Source organism: Nelumbo nucifera, chromosome 1 (genome assembly GCF_055504915.1).
Source record: "Nelumbo nucifera cultivar China Antique chromosome 1, China Antique-T2T, whole genome shotgun sequence".
Taxonomy (NCBI): Eukaryota; Viridiplantae; Streptophyta; class Magnoliopsida; order Proteales; family Nelumbonaceae; genus Nelumbo; species Nelumbo nucifera.
Window position 1 is genome coordinate 207,393,571 of NC_142649.1, and position 16,326 is coordinate 207,409,896.

Consider the following 16,326-nt stretch of genomic DNA (forward strand, 5'->3'; position numbering starts at 1 on the left):
ATGCATGAGTAATACTACTAATAGATAACAAATTAATAGGCAACTTTGGAACATGTAGGACATTAGATAAGGAGAGGCCAAAAGGCAATGATATAGATCCTTGACCAACAATGGAAGAGAAGGATTCATCTGCTAACCTCACTTTATCTCTGCCAAAGAGAAGAGAATATGTTTGAAACAAGGTTGACTTACTACTCATGTGGTTGGATGCACCGGAATCAATAATTCATGGGGATTTCGGGTTAGTAGTAGACACATGGAAAGCTGAGGCAGAATTACTTGAAGAGGAGGCAAAAGAAGTAGAAGATGTGGGCCCAGAATCAACATTGCGGAGAGCCCTACCATATTGCTCTAAGTGGCCATAGAAGGAATTGATAACATCTTCCTTTGGGTCAGAACAAGGGAGACAACCCTGAGAAGTACTCTGATGTTCATGAGATGCTAAGTTAGCCGAAGTAAATTTCTTCTGGTATGGCTTCTTGCTTGGTTCTTGTGCTGATTTCTTACCCAATTCCTACGCCCATTTTGGTTTCCCATTCAATTTCCAACAGATTTCACGGGTGTGCCTAGATTTTTGGCAATGAGTACACCACAGTTTATCTTTATCATCTTTCTTTTTCTGATTTTCCCCTTTTCTTAGTGCCCCAGTGTTACCCCTTACAGCAAGAGCAATAGTCTCCCCCTCGGGAGGATTCATGGCAGACTTCCTACTCTCTTTAGACTGAACAAGTGCATAAACCTCTTGGACAGATGGAAGATCCTTGCTGCCCCATAATCTGAACACGAATAGGTTCATACACGGGATTCAAACCTAGAAGGAAAGCGAGCACCCTTTGCTGTTAAACTAACTTTTTATATGCTTTAGCATCCTTTTCACTTTCCCAATCAATGTTTTGATAATAGTCTAATTCTTTCCAAACTGAACTGAGAGTAGAATAATAGGTCGATAAGCTCCGTTCTCCCTGCTTACATGTCAAAGATTCTGCTTGTAGCTGGTAAATTCTAGCATAATGCCTCTGCTCTGAATAAGTTGCTTGCGCTTGGTCCCATATTTCTTTTGCTGTCTCGGCCCACATAAAATTTTGTTTTACGGATGGTAACATTGATGTCAAAAGCCAGGACATAATCATGCAATTTTCTTAGTCCCATTTATTGTATTTGGCAGTACCATCTCTAGGTTCCTTTATTTTCCCATTAATATATCCTGCCTTACCCCTGGCTGTGATATACAACCGCATCTCCTTAGATCATGCCAGGTAGTTCCTACCATCCAACGGGGTAATAGTCATTGGGAAATTCATGGGGTCATGGCCACTACTCATTCCACCTTGATTCATGGTGGTTCCTGAAGGTGCAGAATCTTCACAAAGAGAAATTCACAGCCCTTACTCTGAGTGATTAACAATCAGAATTCAGAACACAATTTCAGTTTATGTAGTAACACACTTAGACAGGTCAAATAGGTCTCCAAGGCTAACATTAAGCCACAACCATCAGTATTCTGCTGCTATGCTGGTCACCTGAACACTCTCACAGGTGTAACAGATCCCCCCAAGGCTAATATTAACTACAAACATCAGTGAACTACTGCTGTACCAGTCATTCAATAACAGGTCACCCATGACCTATAAAATTTTCCACAAGAAACTTAGTTTCTGGATCATCCGACCCACAAAGAAGGGGTTAAACCCACCTTATATCATCTGGTTGGGGCAAACCTTAACCTATTCTTGGTATCTACACCAAGAACCAAAAGAAAAAGGTTCAAAAAAGGTCTCCCTGTTCAGTCTGAGAGAATTCTAGGTTTACCAGTCCTAGACAAAGAAAGAAAAAGCAACAAAAAAGGAACGGCCGATCTCTTAGGAAGAATCAACCAATCATCAACAATTTCTGGAATCACTTAAAGTTTATTTTCAGCCCAGAACAGATAAGAGGGAAAAACAGACGAACAGTTTTCAGGTCCAGAACGAGTTTGCTTCCTTCATTCTCAGTCCAGAATGAACAGAGCAATCCTTCAGCTGATGCAGTGAGGAGATTTACAGAGCACCGACCCGCTCTGATACCATGTTTTCAGCAAGGAAGAAGAATGCCCTCTGCGGCATATAGTACAAATTACATCACCCTTGGAATAAACACCACATGGGAATATACATGTTTAGTAGACTTTTGGTGAAAGGGCACAAGGTCCTTACCTAAGTTTTGATGCAACCATAAACGCTCCTTTTGTGGTCCAGTTTCTCAGCTTCTGAATGAACTTTGAGGGATTGCTTTTCTTTAGATGCATTCTAACAATGCTGTTGTAGAGTTTTACAGTTTTCAATCTGAAAGTTCATGAGTCATGACTAATAGTTCTTATGGTTTTTACTGTTTCATAATTTTTGTTTTCTTCTATCAAATTTACTTATCCTGTCAAGATATATGTAATTCTAGCACTTGTTATGGATTATATTGTTTCCTGTTTTGGGTTTCTCAACTATAATTTTTTTCCTGGAACCCCTAAATGTTTTATCATCTGCCCCAGATGTAAACTTTGTTTCACTTTGCTGTCTATGTTGTTTCCTTTCGTCTCACTAACAATATTGTTATGATTGCTGGTTTCTCTGCAAATCATTATTCTTTAAATAAAAGCCCGCAAATAAATTCTATGTATGTTACAATTAGATCTTATTTACAAGCATTTTTGTCAAGTGAAAAAGAAAAGATATGTACCAGATACATGATAATCTCTACTAATTATGCAGAAATAATGGACTTCGGCTATCCTCAAAATCTTTCTCCGGAAATTTTGAAGCTTTATATTACTCAAGAAGGGGTTCGCTCTCCATTCTCATCCAAGGTTAGTTGTGAGAATTTCATTTTGAAGCTTTATATTACTTAATCATTTTGATAATCTGGTGTGCTTAGTATGTAAAATTTGTTCTATATTGAATGTTCCTTAATAATTTATTATGTAAAATATTAACAGCCTGCAGACAAACCAGTTCCAAATGCGACTCTGCAAGTTACAGGTGCTGTTGGCTGGCGAAGGGAGGGCCTTGTCTACAAGAAGAATGAGGTGATTATACTTTCCTTTCCTTTTGGAATTTGGAATGACAAGCCATTCTACCAGATTTTAATATGTTTCTGGTGCAGGTATTTCTGGATATTGTGGAAAGTGTTAATCTTCTTATGTCTTCAAAAGGTATTTAATTGGTGTCATAGCTGTTTATTATCCTAGGGAGATGAATTGCTTTTCAGGTTACCATATGATGTTTTGGTGATTGTAGGTAGTGTTCTGCGTTGTGATGTGACTGGGAAGATTCTTATGAAGTGCTTCCTTTCTGGAATGCCTGATTTGAAGTTGGGTTTAAATGACAAAATTGGTCTTGAAAAGGAATCACAGCTTAAAAATCGCCCTACCAAAAGGTAGCTTCTGCAGAACACTGGCCTTTTATATATATATAATAGATAGATAGATAGATATTGGCAAATGCTTGGGCACAACAATTTCTTTCCCTTTTCATATTTGATGCATTCCCCATTTTTTTTTATCAGCAACACAAATTATTTCATTAATAAAAAGATAAAAAGAAAGCAGAGTTACAACAAGAGGTTGTGAAAAAAGAATAAAAAAAAACACAGCTTTAGAAAAGCTGACCCAAGCAGTTTGTGTGCTTCCCGCAAGGAAGGAAGAGCCAAGGATGGCAGGAAGTTGCTGGCCTGCTTGGTAATTTCTTGCTCCGATCAAAAGCAGCACAAATAGAGACCTGAACAGGTTTGGAGGTAAGTGAGAGAACTGACAACAATGTAGTGAATCCTGATAGAATCTGTAACAAGATGGAAACTTTGGAGGAAGAAATCTTGATAACGGGGAAAACAGATGGGATGAATAAAGTGATAACTCATGGTGGAGTGGAGAACTGGGAGAAGAAGTTCGTGGTTGAAACTTCACTGCCTCCATCTAGTTGGAAGGAAGTTGCAGAAACAATCTTGCGGAGTCTGGAACTGAAGGACTGTCATATCACCCCTTTTGAAAGGCTAATGCTTTACTGGAGATGACTATATCTGAAGGTGTTCTTAATGCCTTGAATTTTCAGCTGAATGGATTAGCAATTACAGTGTCGAAGTGGTGTCTTCTATCCAACACAAAACATTTTGGAGTTGAGGATAATATAATCGTGTACTAGGTGTGCCATTTCATCTTTGGAAAGAGGAGATATTCAGGGTTCTAGCTTCTTTCTGTGAGGTTCGCCTAGATGGTTTCTTTGATTTTGACCTCCACTCTGTTGCCGTGAATTTGAGTGGGGTGAAACCTGAAGATATTCCAAGAAGAGTTCAAATAGAAGGCTACTCCTACTCTATATGGTTGGTGATGTCCATTGAAGCACAACTGTGGAGAGAGGGTAGAAGGGAGGAAGATGAAGAGGTGGAGGTGGCAGCTTTATGTGGATTGCAAGACAAGAGGTATTACACAAATTTAGCTAAACAAAATTTGAAAAATCAGAAAGGAAAAGAGCTATGCGGCTATTCAAGTAGTTTGGGTATTGGTCAAAGATAGAAAGGTGGCAATTCCTTTTTGCATGCGGTGACAGAGGGGATACTTGAAGGCAAAGGTGTGGGTGAGCTTCAACACGTAAATAGTAGGGGAAACAGTGAGGGAGAAAGGCAGGAGGTGGACCGACACCGGTTTTCAAATCGAGTAAGCATGCCTCAAAGCCGCCCCACACGTGCTTCCTTTAGTAATCACGTGGCAATGGAGACCCGCCTAACTATTAATATCCGTTACAAAAGAGTCCATGGGCCATCTTGATGTAGATGCACATGACACCTTAAACAGGCACGTGACGGGGCAAGGTAGGGAGTTGATGGACAATAATTCTGGTCCATCATCGTCCCCTTCCAGCAATCCTCTACCGGCCGCAAGTCGCTCCTGCAACCAGGCGGCATCTTCCACCTGGGTATGGGTTCCCAGCAACAGAAAATCGGTTTGCTCCCCAGAACGGTGCAACCCAAAGTTTAAGAAGTCATCCTCCAAGCTCTAGATGGCGACGGTAGAAGGTTTGGACGATTCTAGTGAGGACGACAGTGAAACAAAATCTGTTGAGGATTAAGGTATTGGTAGCATTGAGGAAAACAAGTTTTCTCTCTGGAAGAGGAGGAAAGCTTCCATACTGAGATTCTATTCTTAGAGGAAGATTTATTTGGCAAGGAAGGCCAGCCCAACGTTGTACAAGATTCTGGGTTTGTTGTTACTAAATTCACTGGTACAAAGGAGGTGATGGTAGCTATCACGGAGGTTGTTGGGTCTACCTCTCTCAATAGGGAAGACCGAAGACTCTAAACTAGATTCACACCAAAACCAAGAGCCATGTAGGATGGTGTCGACTCCTTCATCTGGACGAAACTTGAATGCATCAAGGAGAGAACAGGGTGAGGGTCCTAATAAATTTTGTGGCTTGAGTCCCAGTACTACGGGCCAATTGATCTGCTGTAAGGAAAGGGTTCCCAAGTTGGTTCCTACTGGATTTCATTCTCCTATTTCAGAGAACCCCCTTGTGCCTCTCAATTCAGGTATTATTGTCGATTCGGTTTTTGGTACTGATTGTGTCTCTGTGCCTGTTGCAGATACTTCTACTACCACACCTGTTTCCCAACCAGTTGGAGAAGATGGAAGTGAGGTTGTCAAGAAGGGTGTAGAGGCAGACAGGATTGGGAGGGGGGGATGTCATTAGTTGAAGAGGAAGCTAACAGGATTTGGAGCCTGATTTGTAATGAGCTTAGTGGAGGGAGGATAAGGGGGGTGAAGTGGAAAGGAGTGGGATTTCATAAGAAACTAAAAAGATTGAGAGAGAAAATTAAGGAATGGAACAAGGATCATTTCGGGAGAATTGAGGAACAAAAGGTCATTTTGATATCCAAGATTGAGGAGTTAGGTGAGAAGGAAGCCCAAGGAATCTTGGTAGAGGAGGAAAGAGAATTGAGGTTTAGGATTAAGAAAGATTTGGAAGAAGTTTCATTAAGGGAAGAGATCAGTTGGAGACAAAAGTCAAGGTGCAAGTGGTTGAAAGAAGGTGATGGTAACACAAAATTCTTTCATACTTTGGAAAATGGAAAGGAGTGGGGTTTCATAAGAAACTAAAAAGGTTGAGAGAGAAAATTAAGGAATGGAACAAGGATCATTTCGGGAGAATTGAGGAACAAATGGTCATTTTGATATCCAAGATAGAGGAGTTAGATGAGAAGGAAGCCCAAGGAATCTTGGTAGAGGAGGAAAGAGAATTGAGGTTTAGGATTAAGAAAGATTTGGAAGAAGTTTCATTAAGGGAAGAGATCAGTTGGAGACAAAAGTCAAGGTGCAAGTGGTTGAAAGAAGGTGATGGTAACACAAAATTCTTTCATATTTTGGCAAATGGGAGGAGGAAAAAATTTTGTGGCTAGATTGGAGGTAGATGGGCAAGAGATAACAAATCAAGATGAAATTGCCAGGATCTTCGTGGACCACTTCAAAGAAATCTTTAGGAGGTCCTTGGATGATAGATTACGACTGGAAGGTTTTGAGTGGCCCTAAGTGGAGACTGAAGTAGCACAGTGGATGGAGAGAGACATTGTGGAAGAGGAAATAAGGAAGGCAGTTTTCTCAATGAATAGTTCGAAAGCCCCAGGGCTAGATGGATTTACTATGGCTTTCTATCAAGACTGTTGGGACGTTGTAAAAGATGATCTTTGTGAGGTCTTCAATGAATTTGCAGAGAGGTTTATTGTGAGCCGAGGGGTGAATGCAACCTTTCTTGCCCTTATTCCAAAGAGGACTGATGCTAGCCATCCAAAGGACTTTAGACCCATTAGCCTAGTAACAAGCATCTATAAGATTTTGGCTAAGGTTCTATCTTTGAGATTAAAAGTAGTATTTCCAGCCATAATCAGTCAAAATCAGGGGGACTTTATCCAAGGGAGACAAATAACTGATCAAATTCTTATTGCTAATGAATGTGTGGAGGATATGAAAAAATTGAGGAAGAAAGGTTTCGTATGTAAATTGGATATGGAGAAAGCTTATGATTTGGTAGACTGGAATTTCCTTGATGATGTAATGAAGAATTGTGGGTTTGGGGAGAGATGGTGCAATTGGATTTTTGGTTGCATTAATTCATGTCACTACTCTCCTCTGATTAATGGGGTTGTGAGAGACTTCTTTCCAGCCTGTTGTGGTCTAAGGCAAGGTGATCTCTTTCACCTTTTTTGTTCACCCTAGTAGAATGATCTCAAAGGCTGATAGGAAGAATGTAATAAAAGGGTGGAAGATTGGAAGGGATTTGGTGTCAGTGACACATTTGCATTTTGCAGATGATATCATAAGTTTCTTTGAAGAGGGTGAGCAAGGTGTGGTGAGGAATTTAAAGGAAATGGTGAGGAAATTTGAGTTAGGTTCTAATTTGAAAATTAATCTTGAAAAGAGTTGTGTAGCGGGAGTCAACTTGGAGGAAGGGGAACTAAACTCTGTTGCCTACTCCTTAGATTGTTCCATAGTTAGCTGGCCCTTGACCTACCTTGGCCTCCCTTTAGGAGCAAACCCTAGAGAAAACAGGTTTTGGAATCCAAATATTGAGAGGTGCAAAAAAGTTGGCAGCTTGGAAGAGAAGCTATGTGTCTTTGGGAGGAAGAATTACTTTGATTAAATCCACTCTTGCCAATCTACCAATTTATTTTCTGTCAGTATTTAGGATTCCCCAAAAGGAGGCTAAAAAATTGAGAAGTTAATGAGAGATTTCCTATGGGATCCAGGGATGGAAAGAAAGATCATTTGATTAAATGGGAGGTTGTGTGTAGAAGTCTGCAAGAGGGTGGGATGGTTGGAGGAACGAGATAGTTTGTGGCATAAAATAATAGCAAGCATACATGGGAGGTTGGGATGTAGGAGTATCTAATAGGGCCACATTGACCTCTCCGTGGAAAGCCATTCATCACACTTTGCCTTTTCTACTTCGGTTTGTAAGGAATGATGCTTGCTTTGGGACTTTTGTTAAATTTTGGGAGGATACTAGAGTGTTGGATGTAGTCTACTAAAGGATCTCTTTCCCACCTTATATTTGGTATCCTTGTATAAAAATGAATGTGTGTCTAAATTTATTGTTCCTCCCTTACTCCTTGTGGGCCCTAATTGGGACTTTGGCTTTTGGAGAGGTCTAAGTGGCAGTGAAGTTTCAGCTTGTTCGGACCTTTTACACATATTTCAAAATGTCAGTTTAGATCCTGATAACTTGATAAGTGTATTTGGGCCCCCCATCCCAAGGGCTTGTTCTCTTGTGCCGCTTTGTTTAAGACTTTGTGCATCTCTTCAGACCCTCCGTCGTTTCCCTTTAAAGAATTCTGGTGTAGACCCATTCCTTACAAAGTAAGAGCTTTTTGTTGGGAAGTAGTGCATGGGAAGATTAATACTCTGGCTATGTTACAAAAGAAAAGGCCTAATTCTTTTCTCTCTCCTAATTGGTGCATATTGTGTAAATCCAAGAATGAGAGTTGCTATCGCCTATTGATCTCTTGTCCTTTTGTTGCAGAGATTTGGATTTGTTTTTTCTCTTTGTTTGGGTGTAGAGGACTCCACCATCGCAGGTCAATATGCTATTTAACCCTTCTTTGTTTTCGTGGCCCAATAAAAGGGGAAGAATAATGTGGAGATGTGTTAGAGCAGCTGTGGTGTGGACTATATGGGAAGAAAGGAATGCTAGGATCTTCTCAGATAAAGAGAGAAGCAAAGAAGCTGTTAGGGATTGTGCAATGGTCAGGGTGGTCCATTGGGTGAGGACTTTGGAGTTGTTCTCCCAATTCTCCATTGATGATGTTTGGAGGAGTTGGGAAGTAATTGCAAAAAGCTCTTCAAGAAAGGAATGTGTGGAGATGCAATGGTCACCTCCAATGGAAGGCTTCACTAAACTGAATTTCAACAGGAGCAACCAAGGAAATTCAGGCCCCTTGGGTATAGGAGGGGTATTGAGAGATTCAGAAGGTAAACTTATAGCCTTGTTTTCCAGCCCTGTGGACTTGGGTGACTCTCTTAAAGCAGAGTTGTTGGCAGCATTACAAGGGGTGCAGATTGCCAATGAGTTACAATTAGCAAATTTGGTGAGAAGGCGATTCAAAAGTGGTGGTGGGCTGGCTAAAGGACTTGGACTCTCTAACCTGGTGCTACAGAAATGAAATGTATTATGATTCGACCTGCCCTTGAGAGTTTTGTTAGTTTGATAACAGCTAAGAAGAGAGAAGAAGAAAGAAGAAAGAAAGAGAGAGAGAGAGAAAGGAGGAGAAAAGGAGAGAAGAAAAGTCTGGTTCGAATGAGAGAAAATTACCTCTCCCATTCAGCCAGATATGTTTTATATTACTAACATAATGGAAAAGACACATGTGCCCTTACTTAAGTGAGGGACACTAGTTCTAATATAATATTACAGATCAACAACCTCAACATAAGTATAAAGATAGAAATACCCCTACATACTCTACACTAACACTCCCCCTCAAGCTGGTGAGTATATATCATATAATCCCAGCATGTTACATATGTAGTCCACTCTTCCCCGACTCAACCCTTTAGTAAATAAGTCTGCCCACTGGTTCCTTGTGTTAACATATGCAGTGTTTATCACTCCATTCAGCACCTTCTCTCTCACAAAGTGACAGTCAACCACTATGTGCTTGGTTCTTTCATGAAACACCAGATTAAAAGAAATATGAACTACAGCTTGATTGTCACAGTAGAGCTTCATTGGAGTGTTAACATTGTATCCTATCTCCTGTAGAAGGTTCCTTAGCCACACTAATTCACTAGTATGTGCCATAGCTCTATATTCTGCCTCTGCATTGCTTCTTGCCACGACTGTGTGCTTACTTTTCCATGTCACCATATTACCCCCAAGAAAAGTGCAATAGCCTATGGTAGATCTCCTATTAGACATAGAACCGGCCCAGTCAGCATCAGTATATCCTTCTATTTCAAGTTTTCCACCACTTTTGTATATCAAACCACGACCAGGAGCCCCTTTTAAATACCTCACAATTCTTAGAACCACATCCCAATGAGGAACCAAAGGTTTCTGCATGAACTGACTTGCCACACTAACCGCAAATGAAATATCTGGCCGAGTGATGGTTAGGTAGTTCAGTTTACCTACAAGTCGTCGGTATCTGCTAGGGTCTTCAAACACTTCACCCATATCACTACTCAGCTTAGTATTTGTTTCCATAGGTGTTTCAATTGGTTTAGCACCTAACAAACCTATTTCCTCCAGCAAATCAAGCACATATTTCCTCTGACACAAATTAATACCATGCTTAGACCTTGCTAGTTCTATCCCCAAGAAATATTTCTATTTACCAAGGTCCTTTGTTTGAAAATGTTCCTGTAGAAAAGTCTTCAACCTGTCAATGCCCATTTTATCATTCTCGGTAATAACAATATCATCTACATACACCACCAATAGGACTTTTCCTACCTGAGAGTCATGATTGAAGACTGAATGATCAACTTGGCACTGTTTCATACCAAACTTCTTTACCGCCTCACTAAACCTACCAAACCATGCTCGAGGAGGCTGTTTAAGCCCATAAATAGCCTTCTTTAGTCTACATACCTTACCATCCTCCCCCTGAGCAACAAACTCTGGTGGTTGCTCCATATAGACCTCTTCGGGCAAATTACCATGCAAGAAAGCATTCTTGATATCAAACTGATAGAGGGGCCAATCATACATAGCAGCAAGAGAGATCATAACATGAATCGAACCTATCTTAGCAACTGGGGAGAAGGTCTCTGTGTAGTCAATACCATAGGTTTGGGAGTACCTTTTTGCAACCAATCTAGCTTTCAGTCGCTCTACACTACCATTAGGTAAATACTTAACAGTATAAACCCACTTACAACCGACAACCTGCTTCCCAGGAGGAAGAGTGGTGAGGTCCCAAGTATGATTATTAGTTAGAGTTGAGAGTTCTTCTTCCATTGCATGGCACCATCCTGGAGAGGCAAGGGCTTCCTAGACATCCTTAGGGACAACAACTGAGGATAACAAAGAGATAAACTAGCGATGGGAAGCGGAAAGGTGAGTGAGTGAAACATAATTAGAAATAGGATGAAGGGTACAAGTGCGTTTACCTTTCCTCAAGGCAATGGGAAGATCAAGATCAGATACTGGGTTTGGGGCTGGTGTGGAGAGAATTGCCGGATCTGTCGACATTGATGGAGCTGGAGGAGGAGGAGCCGGTACATGTGGTCGATGTGTATACACTTGACGGATAGGTGGCTGTTCAATTGGTGGTGGCACTGGAGTTAAGGACTTGGTCACAACTGGAACAAGAGGAACATAATCCGCAATTAGAAGTGGAAGAGGAGGAGGTGATGAGGAGGAAGAAACATCACCGGACTCTAAGAAAAACGGAGTAGACTCAAAGAAGGTAACATCAACACACACAAAGGAATGTCGAGAACTAGGATTATAACACTTGTACCATTTCTGGGTCTGGGAATAGCCAAGGAAGATGCACTTAATGAATCGTGCATCTAACTTGTCCTTTCCGGGGCCCAGATTATGGGCGAAGCAAACACACCCAAAAACCTGAGGAGAAAGAGGAAACGGAGACAAGGTGGGAAACAAAGTAGTGAATGGGGAATAACCATCAAGGATAGACGTGGGCATCCGATTAATCAAGAAGCAAGAACTAAGCACCGCATAACTCCAAAAGGGTTTGGGAACATTCATGTGATGAATGAGGGATCGAGTTATTTCCAAAAGATGACGATTCTTTCTCTTAGCCACCCCATTTTGTTGTGGGGTGTAAGTACATGAGGTCTGATGTATAATGCTATGTTGGTCCAAGTATTATTGAAATGATGAAGAGAAATATTCATGGCCATTATCAAAACGAAAAATTTTAATGTAAACACCAAATTGGTTGCGAATCTCAATATAAAATTTTTGGAAGATGGTAAACAATTCACTCATTTCTTTCATTAAATAGAGCCACGTCATCATTGAATAATCATCAACAAAAATGACAAAATATCTATATCCATTGTATGACATCACTTTATAAGGACCCCAAACATTTGAATGAACCAAAGAAAAAGGACTCGTCACACCGTTATCAACCCTAGGACTAAAAGGAACACGCTAATGTTTCCCCAACTAACACGACTCACAATCTAAAACAGAAAGTTGATTCAACGAAGGAACTAGAGACTTCAAAACTTTCAGTGAAGAATGACCAAATCGATAGTGCCACTAGATAATACAATCCACCAGCTTCATGCCCTCCACCAATCTTCATCCTTGTCTTGAGATCTTGAAAAACACACGAAGAAGGGTAAAAAGTAATAGAGCAACTGAGTGACTTGGTCAACTTACTAACAGACATAAGGTTAAACGGAAATTTAGGGACATACAAAACTGAGGATAAAGACAAGGGGGTCATGTTAACATTGTCTTGAAAACATACCTGGAGTTCCAGTCATGTGATCGGAAGCTCCAGAGTCAATAATCCAGGGATTGGGTGTGGATGCCAAACAAGCCATACCTGAGTGTGCAAGAGTAGCCGTGTTCTGCTGAGATGTGGATTGGACAAACCTCTCATACTCATCACAGGGAACACTCACCATCTCCTTCCCGGGAACATCTGTGGATGTAGGAGGCACCTGATCAGCTGAACGACTCTCCTGTCTGAAACTGGTCACTAGTCATGGCATGATTGGCCCAAGTTGAGGGTGGGACCATGCAAGTCATAGCAATAATTAATGGTACGTCCATCCATACCACAATGAGTACACCTCCTCAGACTGGAACCACGTCCTCTGCCACGGGCTCCCCCTGAATCTCTACCTCCAGTACGACCACCGCCATAGTTATATGTAGGTCCACCACCACTACTCCGGCCATATACTGGACCACTGCTACCACTACGGCCAAACTGAACTCCCCGAGCTCCACCTCTAACACCACAACCCCTCGATACTACAAAGGTTGATCTATCAGAAACATTAGAGTTCTCAGTAGATCCAATGGAAATCCTCCGAAGTCGAGCAAACACCTCTTCTAAGGAAGGAAAAGCTGACCCTCCTAGTATCTGAGCCCGCACTGGTTCATACTTAGATTTCAGCCCCACCAAAAATCGAGTCACATCAAGCTGTTCTCTTTGCTGTTGCTGAATTTTGACATCAGAGGTGAGGGGGTGATAAACATTCAACTCATTACGAATGTTTCTCATACTAGCATAGTACTCCTCAAGACTCTGATTGCCTTGTTGCAGATTAAAGTATTCCTGATACAACTGATATACTCTGGTTGTATTGTATTGACCAGAATACAACTTCTTAGCATGGTCCCACACATCTTTGGCAGTGTCAAGAAACATGAAATTTACACTAATCTTGGATTCCATAACCACGTGATAATCTATGCATCCTCTTGTTCTCAGTCATCATACTCATGAGAATTAGTGGAGGGTTTTTCCTCCCTTATGTGTTTCACCTTCTTCTTTGCCTTCAGAAAAACTTCTACAGATTTAGCCCAAGGTACATAATTCTCTCCATTCAGTTTAATGGAGGTCATTTGAACATTCAGGTAGTCAGTAGGTATCATCACATTAGATTTTCTATCACTGCTATCTCCCATTGCTGAATTCTGTTATTACTAAGTTCGGCACACTGCACACTAGACCACACCACACACCGATGACACTGGTTTCAGCACTTGTTATTGCTGAAGATTACACTCTTTACACCACAAACCCTACCCCACGACTACCTGAAATCTCACCACACTATATGAGGACCATTCCCCCTTCGAATCACACTAAAAACAAGATAAACCCTAACGCAATACAGTTTGAAGTCCCACCATATGATCTGAAACATACTTCTTATTTGATTCATAATAAAAATATGCATAGAAATCTCTTACCTCATCACCCAAAAATCAAACCACACAAAAAAATCAGACCACACAAGACACCCGCTGCACCACACGAATCAGCCCTCTTCTCTTCATCGATTAGGGGAGGGCTTCTTGGAAACCACAGCAACCGACCACGAACAGCACAACTGGAGGCATAGAGACCTCCAAGGGAAGAGGGTGACAACTCCTTTTCAGCCCTTTCCCTTATCTCCAATTGATGGCAGAGAAATCAAGAGAAAACCCTTGATTGAGTGCACAGAAAACAGAAATCTGGGCAGATCCGAGTTGCTTAGTTGTGCTCTAATACCATATTATGATTTGGCCTGCTCTTGAGTTCTGTTAGTCTGATAACAACCAAGAAGAGAGAAGAAGAAAGAAGAAGGAAAGAGAGAGAGAAAGGAGGAGAAAAGGAGAGAAGAAAAGTCTGGTTCGAATGAGAGAAAATTACCTCTCCCATTCAGTCAGATATGTTTTATATTACTAACATAATGGAAAAGACACATGTGCCCTAACTTAAGTGGGGGACACTAGTTCTAATATAATATTACAGATCAGCAACCTCAACATAATTATAAAGACAGAAATACCCCTACATACTTGACAATAACAAAATGAAAAAGTTTAAGTGGCTTACTAGGAATATGAATCTCAGGATACAGTGGGTGAGGAGATATGCAAAGGGGATGGCTTATGCTTAGGCTAAGCGAGGGGTGAATAGGGATGCATTGTTTTGGGCTCCATTGTAATTTTCTTTGCTTTTTGCTTTTTATAGAGAGGTAGCATCTTGTGCCTCTCTAAGGGATGCTTGCAAAATTTTATCTTAAAGTCTAACAAAAGCTCATCTTATTTATCAAAAAAAAAAAGATATACAATTGAGCCCAATACAAGTGAATTCTTTGTACCCCTTGCTTAGCTAGACCATCTGCTAGGCTGTTGGCAGTTCTCCTCACCCATTTAACTCGGATTGTCATGTCCTTTGAGAGCCATTTAAATCACCTGAATTCATTCCTCAGATGCCATGTCACCCCCTCCCCCTTTATCCAATTCACAACAGTTCTCGAGTCACCCTCGATGATCAGCTATCAATACCCAAATCAGCCTTCTCAACCCCATATACTGCAGCCAGTAGCTCTGGTCTTGCCACATCATCTTGTTCAGCAGGTCCTGAGTATAAAGCTATGATGTTTCCTTCCTCATTCTTAATGACCCCCTATGCCTGATGGGCCTGGATTGCCCACACAACTCCCATCAAAGTTCAATTTCTTCCAACCACATATTGGGGGTGACCACTTCTCAACAGATTTCTATCTTCTAGATGATGAGGCAGTAATAACACCCCAGGCCCTAAAACAGTCAAACCTTAAATGCTGAAAAAAAGTTTTGACTTTTTTGCCCAGTGTCCCACTCTTCAGGTTATGATTTCTACCAAGGCTTCTTTGTTCTTCTCTTTCTTCAAAAATTCTTGAGTTCCTTTCCCCCCAAACTGTCCAAAGTACTGCTACTTTAGTACATCTCCCCAAAATCCTACGTCAGGAATTCATCAAAAAAAAAAAAATCTGAGCCAGGTTTTTCTAATTTCATAAATCAGGATTTAAATCACCATGGTATTTTCATCAAGGCTACTTGTTAGCTTTCTGTGGCTGACGTGTTTTGCTTTTGTCGATGTGTATTATACATTTATGCACACCCTTCTCCAGGTGGACGGGTGTGTGTGATGTTACAAATGAAATATGATATCTGGAATTTCTAGCACTTTGCTAGGGTTTGACTTATCTTCTTTTCTATATGTAACAGTACCAGTGTGATCTTTCCTGCGTAGGTAAAGTGTATACATCCAAAGAATCGATGACTTTGCAATCTCCTTGAGATGCTTAAGGGCTGGTATATGTTGGTCCTTGTGGGAAGAACGAAACTCAAGAATCTTCTCAGAAAGGGAGAGGAGCATTGAAAATGTAATAGAACTGATCCACTTAAGGGCGGCACAATGGTTAAAATCCTCAGATTTATTCACTGATTTCACTCTGGATGACTTGCTGAGAAAGTGGGAAGAGATTGCTAGCTCTGCCCAGGTTAGAACTGGGCAAAGTCCTTCTTGGATCCCTCCCCCTACTGGTTATATAAATCTGAACTTTGATGGCAGTAGTAGAGGGAACCCAGGGAAATTTGGCATTGGGGGAGTATTCAGGGATGAGTGGGATTGTATTAGCCATGGTCTCAGGCCCAATTGGTGCAGGTGATTCCCTCGGGGCTGAGATTCTTGCAGCATTGGAAGGAGTCCGAAGGGCAAAAGATTTGAGTATAAGGAGGCTTGTAGTTGAAGATGATTTGGAGGTGGTGGTAGTAGGGTGGCTGAAAGAAGATAAGACTGGGTTGTGGTGCTACATCATTGAAAAGAAAATTTTCAAGT

At 41.1% G+C, this 16,326-nt stretch overlaps 1 protein-coding gene across 1 annotated transcript in view; it reads left to right on the forward strand.

Annotated features, from left to right (window-relative positions):
* Nucleotides 1-16,326, forward strand: part of LOC104610374 (AP-2 complex subunit mu) — a 52,201-nt gene that overhangs the window by 20,879 nt on the left and 14,996 nt on the right. Inside the window, exons 4-7 of the mRNA XM_010276947.3 lie at nt 2,742-2,836; nt 2,966-3,055; nt 3,133-3,181; nt 3,267-3,405. Of these exons, the coding sequence (XP_010275249.1) occupies nt 2,742-2,836; nt 2,966-3,055; nt 3,133-3,181; nt 3,267-3,405 (373 nt within the window). The remainder of the gene's footprint in view (nt 1-2,741; nt 2,837-2,965; nt 3,056-3,132; nt 3,182-3,266; nt 3,406-16,326) is intronic.